Raw genomic sequence first — 17,534 nt, 5'->3', positions numbered from 1 at the left:
ACACCAAGACACATCATACTTAAAATGCTAAAGGCAAAAGACAAGAGAGAATCTTAAAAGCAGCAAGAGAAAAAAAGTCAGTTACCTACAAGGGAGTACCCACACGACTACAGCTGATTTCTCAACAGAAACTATGCAGGCCAGAAGGGAGTGGCAAGAAATATTCAAAGTGATGAATAGCAAGAACCTACAACCAAGATTACTCTACCCAGCAAAGCTATCATTTAGACTTATAGGACAGGTAAAGAGCTTCCAAGACAAGAAAAAGCTAAAGGATTTCACCACCACCAAACCAGTATTATATGAAATGCTGAAGGGTATTCTTTAAGAAGAGGAGGAAGAAGAAAAAGGTAAAGATAAAAATTATGAACAACAAATACAAGTGAATCTAAAAATCAAGTGAATAAAAAATCTGATGAACAGAATGATCTGGTGAATGTAATAGAATCAGGGGCATGAAAAGGGAGCGGACTGACAATTCTTGGGGGGAAGGTGGTGTGGGGGGTGAGGGAAGAAATTAGACCATTGATGGTGAACCTTTTGAGCTCTGCGTGTCAGCATTTTGAAAAACCCTAATTTAACTCTTGTGCTGTGTCACATATAGAAATTTTTGATATTTGCAACCATAGTAAAACAAAGACTTATATATATTTTTGTAATATATTTTATTGATTTTTTACAGAGAGGAAGGGAGAGGGATAGAGAGTTAGAAACATCGATGAGAGAGAAACATCGATCAGCTGCCTCCTGCACATCTCCTACTGGGGATATGCCTGCAACCAAGGTACATGCCCTTGACTGGGATCGAACCTGGGACCCCTCAGTCCGCAGGCCGACGCTCCATCCACTGAGCCAAACCGGTTTCGGCAAGACTTATATTTTTTATATTTATTTTATATATTTAAATGCCATTTAGCAAAGAAAAATCAACCAAAAAAATGAGTTCGTGTGTCACCTCTGACACGTGTGTCATAAGTTCGCCATCACTGGATTAGACCAAAATCTTACACCTATGGATGAGGACAATGGGGGTGTGAAGGCAAGGGGTGGAGTGGGAATCAGGTGGAGGGAAGCTATGGGGGGGAAAAGAGGAAAATCTGTAATAATCTGAACAATAAAGGTTAAAAATAAAAGAAAGAAAGAAAGGAAAAGCTCACATCCTAATTGAGATGCACTCTAAGTATAAAGGCATACCAGATTCAAAGGCTTACAAATAGAAGTAAAATAAGTCATTAAAAATTTTGATTTCTTTCCCGGCCAATGTTGATCAGTGGTTGAGCATCAACACATGAACTAGGAAATCATGGTTTCATTCCAGGTCAGGGCACATGCCCAGGTTGCGGGCTCAATCCCCAGTATGGGGCGTGCAGGAGGCAGCCAATTGATGATTCTCTCTCATGGATGTTTCTAACTCTTCCTCCCTCTTCCTTCCTCTCTCCGAAATCAATAAAAACATTTTTTTTTTAAAAATCATCTTTACTTAAATAGTAATGAATTTATTGTTTTAAAATTATTATTAGTGTGATAGTGGTTTTGCAAACTTTTATAAAATGTGGGAACGATAATATTTTGGCTATATTTGGGTGAAATAAAATGTATTCCTGAAATCGGTTTCATCATACTCCTTTTTCATGGGACTACCAGAAATATAAAATAACACACCAGCCCTCATTACATCTTTTCGTTCGTTCATTCGTTCCGTCCTTCCTTTTTCCCTTCCTTCCTTCCTTCCTTCCTTCCTTCCTTCCTTCCTTCCTTCCTTCCTTCCTTCCTTTTTTAAAGGCACTATTATAAGGGCTTTACATGTATTAACTCATAACAACCTCCCAACAGTGCTTAGAGTACATGCTATTCTATTCTGTCCATTTTATGGAGGAGCACGGAGAGGTTGAGTAGCTTGATTAAGGCCACACAGTGGCTCCTGCTGAGTCATATGGAGTCCCAGGCAAAAGGAAAGTATGTGCCCCCGTGTAAATTATTTCATTTGAGATCATCACTTGTTTAAGAGAAATTGCCATGGCCCTGGCCTGTGTGGCTCAGATGGTGGAGCATTGTCCGAAGCAGGGCAATTCCATTCCAGGTCAGGGCACATGCCCAGATTATGAGCTCCATCCCCATAGATGTTTTTCTTTTATGAATCTCAATCTCTCTCTCTCCCCCCTCTTTCTAAAAGCAATAAAAACATATTTTTCTTAAATAAGAGAAATTGGCAGAAAATTTCAATTCCTTCAATTAAAACGAGATAAGCAAAGAAGCAGATTTTTAAAATCTTGAAGTCAGGAAAGTAAAATGATACTAAAGTGTAATAAACAACATGAAAATACAGCGTAAGAAAGTCTGGCTCTGGTATAAATAAAATATTTACACTTAATATTGTGAGTTTTAATACCACTGTCTTTTAAGGTTTTAATATTGTTTGACAAATTTTACCTTTAAAGTATACATAAAATATGCATATGGGTTACACACTTTTTTCTCTTGCCTCAAACTCCTTTGTAGTTTGTCATGGCTCTGATCTCTGTTTAAAATTGGGATATTTTGTTCATCATAGATTTTTTGTACTCACTTTTATTTTTATTTATTTTTATTTTTTTTTAAAATTAAATCTTTATTGTTCAGATTATTACATTTGTTCCTCTTCCCCCCCCCATAACTCCCCACCTCCCAGTTCCCGCCCCACCCTCCGCCCTCACTCCCCACCCACTGTCCTCATCCATAGGTGCACGATTTTTGTCCAGTCTCTTCCCACATCTCCCACACCCCTTTCCCCCCCAAGAATACTCAGTCCATTCCCTTTCTATGTCCCTGATTCTATTATAATCAACAGTTCATTCTGTTCATCAGATTATTTATTCACTTGATTCTTAGATTCACTTGTTGATAGATGCATATTTGTTGTTCATAATTTGTATCTTTACCTTTTTCTTCCTCTTCCTCTTCTTAAAGGATACCTTTCAGCATTTCATATAATCCTGGTTTGGTGGTGATGAACTCCTTTAGCTTTTCCTTATCTGTGAAGCTCTTTATCTGACCTTCAATTCTGAATGATAGCTTTGCTGGATAAAGTAATCTTGGTTGTAGGTTCTTGGTATTCATCACTTTGAATATTTCTTGCCACTCCCTTCTGGCCTGCAAAGTTTCTGTTGAGAAATCAGCTGACAGTCGTATGGGTATTCCCCTGTAGGTAACTGAGTTTCTTTCTCTTGCTGCTTTTAAGATTCTCTCTTTGTCTTTTGCTCTTGGCATTTTAATTATGATGTGTCTTGGTGTGGTCCTCTTTGGATTCCTTTTGTTTGGGGTTCTCCGCGCTTCTTGGACCTGTAAGTCTATTTCTTTCACCAGGTGGGGGAAGTTTTCTGTCATTATTTCTTCAAATAGGTTTTCAATATCTTGCTCTCTCTCATCTTCTGGCACCCCTATAATTCTGATGTTGGTACGCTTGAAGCTGTCCCAGAGGCTCCTTACACTATCCTTGCATTTTTGGATTCTTTTTTCATTTTGCTTTTCCGGTTGGGTGTTTTTTGCTTCCTCGCATTTCAAATCATTGACTTGATTCTTGCGCTCCTCTGGTCTGCTGTCGGGCGTCTGTATAATATTCGTTATTTCAGTCAGTGTATGCTTAATTTCTAGTTGGTTCCCCAATATAAGATCGAGGGTCTTATTAGTTTTCGTGTAGATCTCATTAAGTTTATCGGCAGCTTCTAAACAGTTCTTGAGAGACCTTAAAAGTGTGGTTCTGAACTCTATATCTTCCATTGACAATTTTGTCCTGTTTCTTTGTCTCCGCATTTTGTTATGCTTCCTTGGTGCACTCCCTAGTGGTCTTTGTTTGCAGTCATATAGTTAAACCTTGATTGTTGTAGCTAATTCCAGGGAGGGTTTGACCTCCAGGCCAAGTGGCTATGAGAATCAGCTGTGTCAGCAGTGAGAGAACTTCTGTCCTCTAGGGAGGTGCTAATCTAGCCTTTGCCTGAGGCTATCCGGCAAATGCCTCTGTGCAGGGCTTGGGCAGGGCGGGTTGCACAGGATCAACAGGGTGGGCCGGAGAGAGCAGTTATGGCGGCTCTCAGTCCTGTCCCCAGGGGCTCTGCCTCTCTGAGTCCCAGCACCCGCTGCAAAGCTGGGAGAGAAAGCTGCACTCGCTCTGACCGAAGCCAGACAGTCCCGCTTCTCCCGTTTGAGTCTGGGTCCCTAAAGACTCGCCCGGATCTGGTGCTCAGAGTCTGCGACTCCCTCCCGATTGAAAACGCCAATGGCGCCCTCCGCCGCCAGCCCGCTCGGCGCACTCCGCACCTCAGAATTTGACTTCAGCACTGCGCCTCCTCTGAGTGTCCGTGTGCGTTTCTCTTTCCTCCTAGTTGTAGGACTTCCACTCAGCCAGCGTTCCTGTGGTTCTGGGTGATGTCCCTTCCGTTTTTTGGGTTCACTTTTGAAGTAGTTGTTCAAAGCAGCAAACTCCGGCGTTAACCTATGCCGCCATCTTGGTTCTCCTTGTACTCACTTTTATTTTGAAAACTATTGCAGTGGGATAGTACTTACCTTGATGACTGACTTTTTGGCACCCACTTACATTTGGCACTAAAAGTCAGGGCCTTCCTTCCCTCACCTCTCCCGGCCCTGCTGCAAACCATCCCCATTTGGCTAGAGCTCCTCAGGTCTCACTCCAGCTGTGGGTGACCGGGGACAGGTAACCTTTTTTGTCACGCTTCAGAATCTGACCACCGATGTTTCAATCCCCATTTCATCCTGCTTCCTTCTCTTTCTTAATCACTTTACCCACTATCATGTCAACAGCACCTCCTTAAAAGTTTTTGTGGTTGCAAATTATTCTGTACGATACTGCAATGGTGGACTCATGTCATAAAATATTAGACCAAACCCATAGAATGTACAACATCAAGTGTGAATTCCTGTCATCTATGAACTTGGTGTCTTCACAATTGATTGTAACAAATCCACCACTCTGGTGGGGGATGTTGACAGTGGGGGCGGCTGTGCATGTGAGGGGGGATGGCAGAGGGTATATTGGAAATCTCTGTACTTTTTGCTTAATTTTTTAAAGGAATATTTTTGTGTTTATTCATCTTCACTGGAGGATATTTTTTCTCCCATTGATTTTTAGAGAGAATGGAAGGGAGGGGGAGAGACAGAGAGAGAAACATTGTTGTGAGAGAGACACACTGATTGGTTGCCTCCAGCACAGGCCCCAATCGCCTGAAACCTGGGTATGTGCCCTGGCCAGGAGTTGAACCCCCCACCTTTTGGTGTACAGGACGACACTCCAACCAACTGAGCCAAACTGGCCAGGCCCTTTATGCTCAATTTTGCTGTGAAACTAAAACTTCTCTAAAAATAAAATCAATTTAAAAAATAAAAAGAACTTCCCAGCCAGTGTGGCTTAGTGATTGAGCATCAACCCATACACCGAGAGGTCACTGGTTTGATTCCCTGTGAGGGCACATGCCTGGGTTTGAGCTCCATGCCCAACAAAGGTCATGCAGGAGGCAGCCAATTGATGCTGTTGTTTCTTTCTCATCAATGTTTCTGTCTGTCTTTCTCCCACTCCTTTCCTCTCTCTCTAAAAAGTCAATAAGAACATATTTTAAAAAATAAAATAAAAAGCACTGACACCCACAATCTGGACTCTGATACACCCGCCCCACCCAGTAACCAGGGGGTAGAGTGTCAGCCACCAAGAAGCAGGGGAGCTTTGGGATGAATGAGAAACAGAAAATGCTTGGGGCCCTGGGGCCTGTGAACCCACCACCTCACCTTTCCTGTCAGACAAGCTCACAGCCATGATCTCCCAGGTGGTGATGGAGTCTTTCAGAAACACCTTTATGGTCTTGGAGGAGACTCTAGATGGAGGAGAAATGGGGGCCTTAGGAGAAGATGTGGTGGAGGGGAGAGTGGGTAATGAGAGGCCCCAAGGGCAGGTTGGAGGTGTGGGTGTGGGCACGTGGAGGTTTTTCTATGTTGGGTTGTGGAGTTCCACTAGATTCCAGAAAACAGAGGAGGTAGGTGTGCATGCAAACTAAATGTTCTGGTCCTGAGTGTTGGTAGGAAGTGCCTGGGGTGGGTTGGAATGAGGGGTGCCCCAGCCTTACCCATCTTTCTCTGGGTCCTTTAACTCCTCGATGGTCCACAGCCAGCTCTCAGGGAACTGGCTTCTGGAAACGATGTCTTCTTCTGGAATGATCTCCTCATCCAGGTCACCTGTGCAGGTGGGGGGCAATCTGGGTTTAGAGCAGACCCACTTTCTCTTTCTTTTGCCTACGTGTGTTGGGAACCTTTGTGTCTTTTGTGGGTGGAGGGGTGAAGGGGATGGGAGCTTTCCAGCTAAAAGAATTTAGAAATATTTCTCCACTTTGACAACAGCTGCCTTTGAGAGGTGACTGCTAAGCCCTGCCCCCCAAGGTACACATGTACACAAAAATCACGTGTTACCACATAAGGCGTCCATCCATATCTGTTATCTTAAAGGCTAAGTGATATTGATCTTTGGGAACATCTCTCTTGACTTAAATTTTAAAAAGACGTTAAAAAAAACCCATAAAATGAGTAAAGAGGAACTTTACATGGAGAAACAGGGCAGACACCACCTTAATCAAGGATCAAGGTTCACATCATCCATGATGTTACAAGTCAATGTGATAGAGGAGACCTACAACCTGATAGATCCAGTACCTGAATTAATCTGAAAAGTAATTATATTATTTTAAATCTTAGAACACATATACTTATGTGCATATGGGGTTAAGTTTCTTATATGAAAACTAGAGGACCAGTGCATGGATTTGTGCACATTGAAAGGAAATTAATTACAAGAAATGTTTTAGAGGCCAGGGAGGGACTGTGAGAGGTTGGTTCCAAACTGTGTTCAGCCCATCTCGCCCAGTCCTGATCGGTTGAACCCCAATAGCAAGCTAACCTACTGGTTGGAGCGTCTGCCCCCTGGTGGTCACTGTACATCATAGTGACTGGTTGAATGGTTGAATTGTGGGACACTTAGCATATTAAGCTTTTATAGATATGGATAAGGGGCTAAGTTTTTCTTAAAAGTTTTCTTTTCAAGGCCTGCTAAGAGACTGAGGATGTGACCCAGCTCTGAATCCAGCAAGCAGAACTGATAGGTATGGTCAGGCAGACTCATCAGGAGTCAAAACATCATCTCATCAACATCATCTCATTGCCTGATGACTGATTACAATAGCTGACGTCTACAGACCCCCAGGCCTGCTCATAGCTGCATCCTGTACCCCAACCCCCTTCCTGCTATGCCCTTGAAAAGCCTGTTTCCCTTGCAGGGCCATAAACCAACACAACCCCCACAAGGGTGGCTGACTGCAGACACCAGCCACGGCCTCTCAGCTCCCCCTTACCACCGTCATAGGGGGAGTGGGGCTGAAAAAGCCCGTGAAAAGCCGGGGAACTAGAAACAAAGAACTTAATGCCTTTTATAAAGAGAAAGCCCACTATAATCAGCGCGCAGTGTTGGGAACCAATTCCCCTGAGCCAAAGCACCCGTGCTCCTGCAATAAAGTGCATTTTCTGAATCTTCTGAGTGCCTGGTTCTACGCCTTCCCGCTGCCTGGAAATTTTGCCATAACAAATGCTACCTGCCACCTGATCCCAGGCGAGGCACCAAGGGAGGGCACAGTATCTCCTCTGGGACAGCCCCGCCCAAAATGCAAAACCTGAATGTGAGCAGGAGAAACACCAGGCAGACTCAGGTTGCTGAACAACTTTCAAATGATCTGGCCTGTGTACCTCATGTTTGTGAAGAATATGAGAGTACAGAAAGACCGAAGAGCCGCTGGGGGTTGGGCAGATGGGAGGAGGCTAAAGAGACACAACCAGACACACCAATGCAAGGTGTGATTCTGAACTGGGTCCTTTTCCTAGAGAGAACTAAAAGAATTTAAAAAGTGGCATCATTTGCCCTAGCTGGTTTGGCTCAGTGGATAGAGCATCAGCCTGTAGACTGAAGCGTCCTAGGTTTGATTCTGGTGAAGGGCACATGCCTGGGTTTTGGGATTGATCCCCAGGAGGCAGCCAATCAATGATGTTCTCTCATCATTAATGTTTCTATCTCTCTTTCCCTCTCCCTTCCTCTCTGAAATCAATAAAGATATCTATATATTTTTTTTAAAAAATGGCAACATTGGAGTGGAGTCTGTGAATTACATGGTGGAAAGGAATCCACGTTAACGTCCTGATGCTGAGCAGTGTGCTGGGGTGTTTAGGAGAATACCTTTGCTGACAAAAAATCCTCACTAAACTACTCTTAACTCTGGGGGCATCAAACAGCTCAAGCGGGGAAAGGTGTTAAACCCCACAAGTTTGTAAGTTAAAGGCTGTTTAAAGAAAAAAAGATCATTATTTTTGTGTTAGTTGGCCAGCCAGACACTGGGCAAGTTGCCCAATCTTCCTTAGGTTTTAAGCAGAAGCATTCTTTTCTGTTATTTTCCATCCTGTAATTGATAACGTAATTTCCCTCAGTTTCACAAGCCGCTCACACTTGCCTTTGCTCTTGGAAGCAAATTTGATCCACACAATTTCCAGTCCCCAGTGATGGGCGCCTCCCCCTTCCACCACCACCAGCCTTCAGGCAGGCCCCCCAGGCCACAGGACTCACTCCTGGCCAGGCCCAGGTCGCTGTCCCGGCTGTGCTCCAGCCGCTGCTGGGTGATGTAGTTGCAGCAGTCCAGGAAGGCGTCCACACAGGCCTTGCCCTGGAGGATGAACTGTGCCCTGCGCTGGCACGGGTACTGCATGGGGTTCTCCCGCATACCGTCCTCACAGCACTTGCGCAGCTCCTTGCTGGGGTACTCACCCGCTGTGGGAACAGCTCCCAGTCAAGTCCCCACAGGGCATCCCAGGGAGGACTTGCCCAGGTCCAGGCCATCCCCTCCTCCCGCTTTGCTGGGATCTCAATGGACAGGGTGTAAGGGTAGGGGAGATGGATGAGGGCTCCCACCTTTGCCCTTCCTCTTCTCCATGAGCTGCACTGAGCGGCGGCGCCGGGTGGCTGGTTTCGGGCATGCCAAATCTGAGGGGCAGGTGGAAGGAACAAGATGGGTTAAGTACTGACTGCCTGTCCTTGGTTTACTCCTCACAGTAGCTGCGAGGTGGGAGTGTTACTGCTCCCATTTAACAGATGTAGACACTGAGGCTAAGAGAGGAGAGCAATTTACTAGTAGGTGGTAGAGGCAAGACTGACACCAGGGTCGGGGATCCCATCTGGGAGGTGGAAGTGCTGCCCTTCCCTGGGTGTCCACTGGTTGACTCCTCACCTGACCGCTGCTCGGTCTGCAGGCCTTTGCTGGTCTGGAAGGCCAGCCCGGCATCCGTAAAGACACCTGCATAGTTCTTTCCACTGCCCGGTGTGCAGCCAATGTCTGCCTTCTCCACTGTGTCCCAGATCTGCAGGGTGGGGAGGGGGTCAAGGGAAGGATGAGGCCAGGCCAGCACCAACACATCCACCCAACCTCACTACCATCCTCATCCCGGGCCCAGACACTCCACAGTGGATGATCGGAATGTGCTGCTGTGGGACTCAGAGCTGTCCCCTTTACCATGACTGTCCCCAACTTAGACCCTGTCCATCCACATTTCCATCTGCAACTTGAACTTCAACCCATCCCCATGTCTCTGTCCATTTTGACCTCTGCACTCAACTCACACTCAACCTGACGTCACTGGTTGCCCAGCGCCATTCCCACCTCAACCCAACGCCATCTCTTTGCCTCTGCCATGTTTACCCAAACTCAGTGACATGGGGACATACCTTTTTCTGAGTCAACCTGTTCTTCTTATTCAGCACAAACACGCCCTTATCCACGGCCACCAGCCCCACTCGAGCCCCCTGGTTACCCTCGATCTTGAGCGATATCTGTTGTCCAGGTAGATGCTGATGCTTTTCCTCCTTCATGGCACTTTTCACCACCAGCTGTGAGGAGGTGGGAGGGGCAGGAGGGAGAAGTCAGCCCAGCAGGGCCCCAGCCTTGGTCGGGAGAGGACAGAAGGGGACCTGGTCTGGTCTGAAAGGAGAGAAAGAGACAAAGAGAGAAGAAGGAAGACGCACAAAACCAGCATCAGGTAGAAAGTCAAGGAAAGAGAAAATTGGGAGCAAGCGAGATACTGAGACTGAAACAGGGAAGAAAACAAGATGGAAAAGGAGAAGAGAGAGGCAGGAAGTCTACAAGCAGAAGAGAGAAATGGGTTCAGAAGGACAGAGAGAGGCAGACAGAGAAGCCATGGCCGGGCTGAGAGTCACAAGATGGGCACAGAGACTCAGCAACGCTTACCGTGCCCACACATGAATCCATGACATCCACCCACACGGAATCAGCCACCACCTCCCTCTGGCTTCCTTTGTTCAGCGTGTAATAGGCCACCAGGCGGAAGGAAGGAATAAACTCTGTCGTGATGGTCAGAGGCAGCACCACCAGGACCTGGCCGGGCTCTCGCACCTGGCGTCCCACCTTCAACAGCTTCCCCTTGTTCATGACCTTGGGAGACAGGTTGGCAGAAGGATCAGGAAGGCCGGAGGGAGGAAGGGGGAATCTGGAATGGGGTAGGGCTCTGAGGGCTGGAAAAGTGAGGAAGAGGGGAGACCTGGGGGTTGCAGGAAGCCACGCACCAGGTAGGTAAAGTATCGGATATTGGCATCCTGGCCGGGGTCCATTTGCAGGACAAAGTTGACATTGAGCTTGTCCCCTGGCTTGAGCTCCGTAGCGGGCACTGACAGGTGCAGGTAGTTGTTGGAATTATACATCGTACTGTAGGGTAGGGCCTGCATCTGATTGGTAGCCTGTCGCCCCTCCGGGAGGCCCTCCTTCATTGTGCGTACCTGAGCAGGGAGACAAGGATGCATGCTGCCGACCTGAGATGTCCATGTCCTAACCCCTGGCACCTGGCAATATGGCACCTGGTGTGACAGGAGGGATTTTGCAGATGAGATGGAATTAAAGATCTGGACATGGGCAGACTATTTTAGGTTACCCAGGTGTGCTAATGTCATGACAAGGGTCCTTATAAGACATCCATGCAGATGACAGGAGGCCCTGTGTAAATGGCAGGAGGACCCTCTATCCAGATGGCAGGACCCGCATGTGCAGACAAGACTCCTCTATGCAAATGAAACATCTCTATGTGAATGGCAAGACCAATTTATGCAAATGAAAGGACCCCTACTATGCACATGACAAGATCCCTTTGTAGAATCATTAGAAGCTGCTGTACAAATAAAGTCCTCTGTTTCCCTGGGGTGGGGACCTGCTGGTGCAGACTCACAGTGATCAACAGGGGCTTCAGGCTCTTGTGTGTGTTGATGGTGAGCTTAGCCAGGCCATCATCCCGGGTCACAGAAATCTCTTGGTTGGAGCCCAGTATTGCCACAGGGATGCGGGGGGCTGGGGAGCCATCAGGGTTTGTCACATACACCTGTGGATGCAGGGAAGGGTGGAAGGGGTTCAGCAGACCCAGAGAGGAGGCCAGTGTTCAGGAGTGGGGTGCAACCTTGCCCTGGGTCTCACCATGAGGTCAAAGGGCATGGTAGGTTTGAAGAACCTGGGCGTCTTGGTGAAGTGGATCTGGTAGGGGGAGGTCACGATGGGGATCCCGCTGCGCTCTGCCTCCACCATGTCGCTGCCTGAGGAGGCTGGCTGTGAGTGTGGGCTACTGGGCTACGCCTCTGGACCAAACCTTCCCCTTCAGATTGGAACCCCTCCTCAGATGGGACCTCCGTCCTCAGACGGGGCCTCTATCATAAGACTGACCCCACCTTCATTCTGGGCCTCCTCCCTCAGTTGGGCCTCCCCTCTCATACTGGACTGCATGGTGGAACTGAGCCTCCACCTTCCGCCCAGGCCTCACCTGAGTGTAGAATGACGGTGACAGACACATACAAAGACTTTCCCACGAGGGCAGCTTCTCGCGGGGGCTGCGGAGCCGCACTCAGCAGGACCTCTCGGCTCAGCACAGCCTCTCCAGTGCCATCCTCGATCTGGGATAGGAAATGAGGGCTCAGAAGGGGAGAGGGGATTCAAAGTGTGAGAGGGAAGGGTTCAGAGTGGAGGAAGCTCTGGGGGCCCCTAGTAGGTACCACAACACGAGTTAGTGACTGGGACAGTGAAATCCTCTGGTCACCATCCTGAACCCCAAAGATGACGAAGGCTGTTCCATCCACATTCTTCCCATACAAGAACCTGTGTAGAGAAGAGAGTCTCAGATTCTCCCCTCCTGAAAAGCTGAGTAGTAATGTAGGGTAAAGTCACACTGGCATGGAGAGGACCCAGAATCACCAACCCCTCACCTCACCCTCAACAGGCCCTCACCCGGCCACTCATATGGTCTTTCACCTGACCCCTCACCTGACCATCACCTGACCCCTCTCCTGGCCCCTCACCTGGCTGTGATGGTGACCTCCAGACCCTTAGGGTCATCAATGTAGTAGAATTTCTCTGCAGGCTCCACTTGGACCTCAAAACTAGGCAGCACTGGGGGCGGGGGGTTGGGGGAGAGAGACAGCACTGTGAGGGGCCAGCACTGAGTCCAGCATTATGGGGCCCACACCCTGGCTCCCTCCTTCTCTTACCATATTCCTTCACCTCAAACTCAGCCGAGAAGACCTGCTGTGGCAAATCTTCATAGTGGGCTTTTATCTTCCACTGCCCCATGCTGTGGGGAAGGCAGGTGAGTGATCTGGTCAGACCTGGCAGCCCCCCACTCCTTCTCTTGGGATAGGGGAGCCCCAAACCCACTCCTGGAGGGCCTGACGTACTTGACCAGCTCTGGGATGTTCCAAGACAAGGGCAAGATGCCAATATTGTTTTGAGAAGAGAGGAAGTCCCGCTTGATGGGAATGCCTTCGGGCGTCTGTAGATAGACAGGGAGGGATGTGGTTCTTCAGAGCAGGCTTAGCCCCTTGGCCCTTCTCTCCCGCTCTGTGTCTGGACACTGTCTCTGTCATGTCTACAGCAGCAGCGGCTAAGAACGTGGACCTGAGTTGGTCAGCCTGGGTTCAAATCCCACTGTGCCACCTACAAGCTGTGTGACCTTGGGCAAGTTACTTAACTTCTCTGTGCTCAATGTGCACATCTAAAAACAGGAGATAAATACAGCCCCTCTAGTTTGGGACATCGTTCATGTAAGCAGGAGCTCATTATTATGCGTGTCCCCCTGAATGTTAAGAATCACTAGAATGTATTACTTACTTTTGGGCTGAGCCTTTGATTTGTGCTAAGCCATACATAATTGCTCTGTTGAACCTTTTATCCTATAAGAATAGCAATCTGGTGTACACTTATCATTTCATTTCTTTTCAACAGTTAAACATAGGGAGACACCACATAGAAATCTGGTTCTCTGGCTTCTCTTGGAAACCAGGGTAGCTGGAGAGTGCCCCCCTGTTGGCACAGTTGACATTTGGCTTCTTCCCCTCTCCCTCCCTGACTCCTTTCTTCCATCACCTTATATTAGGCCCCACAATATGCCAAACACTTTTTTGAATTCAGGAATAAGGCCCTGAACAAACAGATGAAAACTCCTTCCTGTAGGGAATTGAGGTTGGACAGAGGTAGGTGGAGGGGGCAATTAGCCTATATAATAAAGGCTAATATGCAAATTGTCCCCTTGGGAGTTTGACTGCTCGCTATGACGTGCACTGACCACCAGGAGGCAGCATGAAATGAAGGAAGGCCCTGGCTGGCAGCCGGGGAAGGTAGACAGACCCTGATTGGCCCTGATCACCAGGCAGGCCTAGGGACCCTACCCGTGCACAAATTTAACTAGGCCTCTAGTTAAATGAATAAATCCAATTTACAGGATGCCAAAAGGATGGCAGGAAGGGAGAGTGGAGTGCATGTGTGAATGGGAGAGGCTTGCAAATTTACAGGAGCTCAGAAAGGCCTCACTGTAAAATTGGGGCATTGGTGACATCTGAGCAAAGTCTTGAAGGAGATAAGGGGCCAGTAGAGTGCATATTTGGAGAAAGATTGTTTTCTGGGCAGAAAGAACAACCAGTGCAAAGGCTCTGGACAGAACGCTGCTTCGTGTGTCCGAGGGACAGAGAGGAGGCCTGGTGGCTGGAGCAGAGTGAGTGAGGGAAAGAGACGGAGGAGGTGAAGGCAGGAAGGGGACAGGGGAGGCCACTCAGGGCCTTGTAGGTCACGGGAAGGACTTGAGCTTTTATCTGGAGGGAGGGAGGAGTCTTGGAGGGCTGTGAGCAGAGGAGAGGCTGGACCTGACTCAGGTGCTCACAGGCGCCTCCTGGCTCAGTAGGGGGAACAGACTACTACCAGCATTATGTAACTACTCCAATCTTCAGATGAGAAAACTTAGGCTCAGGAAGGTGAGTGACCTGGCCAGAGTCGCAGGGACCAGGGGTTTATCTGGAGATGGAATTCACAGGTGCAACCATTGCCCCATGCTGGCTCCCTGGGTCCCTACCCATCTCTAGGCCTCCGTGTTTGTGCCTCTCTATATAGTTCTTTGCTTTAAGGTCTTTCCTAGTATCTCTTTCTCTGTCTCAAACTCGCAGTCTCTCCTTGAGTCTCTGCCCCAAGTGTGTCTGGGGCCCCGGCTGCCTGGTACCTCAATGCTGACGATAACCTTCTGGTTCGCAGGCAACAGCTTGTGGTCCACAGTGAAGATCCGATACAGGACTGGGAGGTGGCAGAAGAGAAAGAGACAGCTCAGTGAGTCCCTGGCCATCCCAATGACTCAGCCCCAGCTCTCTGAGCCACCCACCAGCCCCTTACCTGTGGAGCCTGGGGTGTAGATGGTCTTGTCCGTCTGGATGAAGAGATACCCGCTCTGAAAGCTGACTAGCACCACCTTCTCCACTGGCGGGGCATTCCCAAAGACCGCCTGGACACTCACAAACTTGTTCCCCTTCTGTGATTTTAACTCCTTGCTGGCCGGGATCTAGGCATGGAGGGGGGAGGGCGTGAGGAGGGTCTGCTCCAGGGCCCCTTGCCCACCGTCCAACCTCTGGGCCTTCGGCTGGGCCCACATCTGCCCCTCCTCACAGCAGAGCCTGCCCCTCACTGCTGCCTGGTCTCTCTGGTTTGCCCGGGTTTGGGGGGAGGAGGGTACTCAGAGAGGGGCAAGGGCAAGAGACGGGCTAGGGGTCAGAGAGAGGAATGGAAAGGGGATCAGAGAGGGGGCTCAGAGGATGGAGGGCTCAGTAGTGGAAGGGAGTCCAGAAAGGGGAGGGGACTCAGAGAGGAGAGGGGCTTGATGGAAGAGAGGGCTTGGAGGGGAAAGGGTTCTGAAAGGAGGGGCACAGAGATTGTCTGGTTTGGAAGGGAAGGGGCTCAGAGTGAGGGAGGGGCTCAGAAGGGGGCAGGGCCAATAGAAGGAGGGGCCCAAATGGGGAGGAGAATGAAAGAGGGGAAGGGCTGCCCTGGCTGGGCTGGTGTTGCTCAGTTGGTTGGAGCTTGGCCCTGTGCACCAAGAGTTCCCCAGGTTTAGCTCCTGATCCGAGCACATACCCGGGTTTTGGGTTTGATTCCCCAGCCAATGTGTCTACTGGAGGGCAGAGGAAGGGGCAGGGCCCATAGGTGAGGCATCTAATGGGGAGAAGACCCATAGGGGGCCGGGCACCCGCGGGGTGGCTCCAGTGTGCACCCACCTTGATGGTGACGGTACTCAGGTAGCCATTGGCGCTGTTCAGAATGGTGTCCTTGCTGGACAGCACCTGCTTCTTGGCTGGGAAGTCGTGTACCGTAACCTTGACAGGAATGTTGCCTGTCCCACCGTGGGCCTCCAGCACCACCGTCTCCTCATTCTCCAGCCGCAGGATGTTGGGGGTGATTATGGAGAACCTGTGGGAGGAGTCCGAAGGGTCATCCCAGGGACCCGACATTCCAGCCCACATGGGGGTCTTCCCAGTCCCTGGTCCTGCAGGTCCCATCAACCCCTGAACCTCAAAACCAGAACCAACAAGTCCCCCAATTATCTAGACTTCCAAACCCACAGTTGGGGAACCCACATACAAACTCCTGAAACCCTGATCCCTAAATCTTTAAACACCTTAAGTCTCTAAACACCCAGACCCTTAGGCACCCCAACTATACATACCCAAACTCACATATACCAAATCTTTGAACCCCAAATCCTTGAAAACCCGAAGCCTCTACCTAAACCTTTATCACCCAGCCCTATAAACACAACTAAATCCACCCCCACCCCCAGCCAACATAACCCCATGCCACAGCTCTACACACATTGAAACCCATAAATCCAGAAACTGCAAACTCCCAAATCATGTACAGTCAAACCACCACACCCACAGAATCCCCAGACACCACCTGCACTCTGAACCTACAGACCCCCAGCCTCATAAACATCCACACACCCCTCTACACAATGCCTGGATTTCACAAACACCCAACCCACAGATTCTCAAAGTCACAGGCAGCCCCATCTATTCGCATTCCACCCCACTAACTCCTCCTCCGCAGGCATAATGCACCCTGAATTCTACAAGGACCTGAACCCACAAATGACAACTCCACCTCAGAAGTTGCCTTGCTTGGGGCAGGGTCATGACTACTCACATGGGGTCCCCCAGGGCCAGGGGGAGACTGCACAGCAGCAGCAGGAGGCTGGGACCTGAAGCAGGCCCCATGGTACAGGGACAGTGGAGGGACAGAGGGACAGAGGGACTGAGGGTCGGAGGGAGAGGACAGGGAGGACTGAGCAGAGGCTGCTGGAGGCCTCCTTTTATCTGGCTCCCCCCTTTCCCCCACTCACCCAGCCCTCTGCTCCCATGGCCTCTCCCCTCCCTGGGGCTGCCCCAGATTTCTCAATAACATTTTCTAAGTTTTTTCATTCCCTGGGCCAGCAAGTCCTGGGTAAATAACATGAGGGCATGTCCTCCTCCAACAGGGGCATAAGTGCCTCCTGCCCTGGGCTTCCTCGGGGGCAAGGCCAGTGAGTGAACAGGGACCTTTCCCTGTTACACCCACATGGTAGTGGAGTTACACTGTGGGCCAGAGACCTTCCTTCACCACCTCAGATATCTGGGCCTGGTCCAGTCCAGTTTTGTCCATGCACTTATTAACCAAACGCTTCCTAGCAATCCATCTCCACACTGGTAGTTAAAGTCCTACTTCCAGAGTCTTCCATGCTGGGGTAGGGTGGGGGATGGAATCCAACACAGACACTCCTAGTCCTCTGGAGTGTGATCTCAAGTGGAGAAGAAGAACTCTGCTTCTTGGAGGGTCAGAGAAGGATTCTTGGGGGAGGGGACATTTCAGCATGGCTTTGAAGTGTGCATAGGAGTTAACCGTCCAGGTGAGCACGTTTTATAGGGCAATGGGAGCCTGGAGCTCTCTTCACCTACTCTTGTCAGGATGCCTGAATAGCTATGCTGATTTAAAAAGCAATTTTTGTGGACCATTGCAACTTTTGTAGTTGTCTTATATCAGCATCCTCTTAGGTATTATTATTAAAAAGTATATTTATTTTTTTGTTTTAATAGGTAATATATTCATATGATTTAACACCTAAAAGGTTGAAAT

The 17,534-nt window shown here is 49.0% G+C and overlaps 1 protein-coding gene across 2 annotated transcripts in view; it reads right to left on the bottom strand.

Annotated features, from left to right (window-relative positions):
* The window catches only part of LOC132235109 (complement C3-like), a 44,967-nt gene extending 28,245 nt beyond the window's left edge, over window positions 1–16,722 (bottom strand). Inside the window, exons 1-19 of one of the 2 annotated variants that reach the window (XM_059696933.1) lie at window positions 16,569–16,722; window positions 15,641–15,833; window positions 14,766–14,931; window positions 14,599–14,669; window positions 12,788–12,882; window positions 12,602–12,684; window positions 12,413–12,503; window positions 12,110–12,212; window positions 11,881–12,010; window positions 11,541–11,656; window positions 11,299–11,448; window positions 10,646–10,855; window positions 10,311–10,514; window positions 9,791–9,952; window positions 9,297–9,426; window positions 8,981–9,052; window positions 8,639–8,839; window positions 6,108–6,216; window positions 5,773–5,858 (exon numbers count right to left, since the gene is read on the bottom strand). In XM_059696933.1, the coding sequence (XP_059552916.1) occupies window positions 5,773–5,858; window positions 6,108–6,216; window positions 8,639–8,839; window positions 8,981–9,052; window positions 9,297–9,426; window positions 9,791–9,952; window positions 10,311–10,514; window positions 10,646–10,855; window positions 11,299–11,448; window positions 11,541–11,656; window positions 11,881–12,010; window positions 12,110–12,212; window positions 12,413–12,503; window positions 12,602–12,684; window positions 12,788–12,882; window positions 14,599–14,669; window positions 14,766–14,931; window positions 15,641–15,833; window positions 16,569–16,639 (2,443 nt within the window). In that variant the 5' untranslated portion in view covers window positions 16,640–16,722. The remainder of the gene's footprint in view (window positions 1–5,772; window positions 5,859–6,107; window positions 6,217–8,638; window positions 8,840–8,980; window positions 9,053–9,296; window positions 9,427–9,790; window positions 9,953–10,310; window positions 10,515–10,645; window positions 10,856–11,298; window positions 11,449–11,540; window positions 11,657–11,880; window positions 12,011–12,109; window positions 12,213–12,412; window positions 12,504–12,601; window positions 12,685–12,787; window positions 12,883–14,598; window positions 14,670–14,765; window positions 14,932–15,640; window positions 15,834–16,568) is intronic. The other variant, XM_059696934.1, reaches the window with a different exon arrangement.
* Between the last annotated feature and the right edge of the window lie 812 nt (window positions 16,723–17,534).

This window comes from Myotis daubentonii, chromosome 5 (assembly GCF_963259705.1).
Source record: "Myotis daubentonii chromosome 5, mMyoDau2.1, whole genome shotgun sequence".
Taxonomy (NCBI): Eukaryota; Metazoa; Chordata; class Mammalia; order Chiroptera; family Vespertilionidae; genus Myotis; species Myotis daubentonii.
The sequence above is the reverse complement of the archived record's forward strand: the minus strand, read 5'-3'. Positions and strand labels throughout refer to the sequence as shown.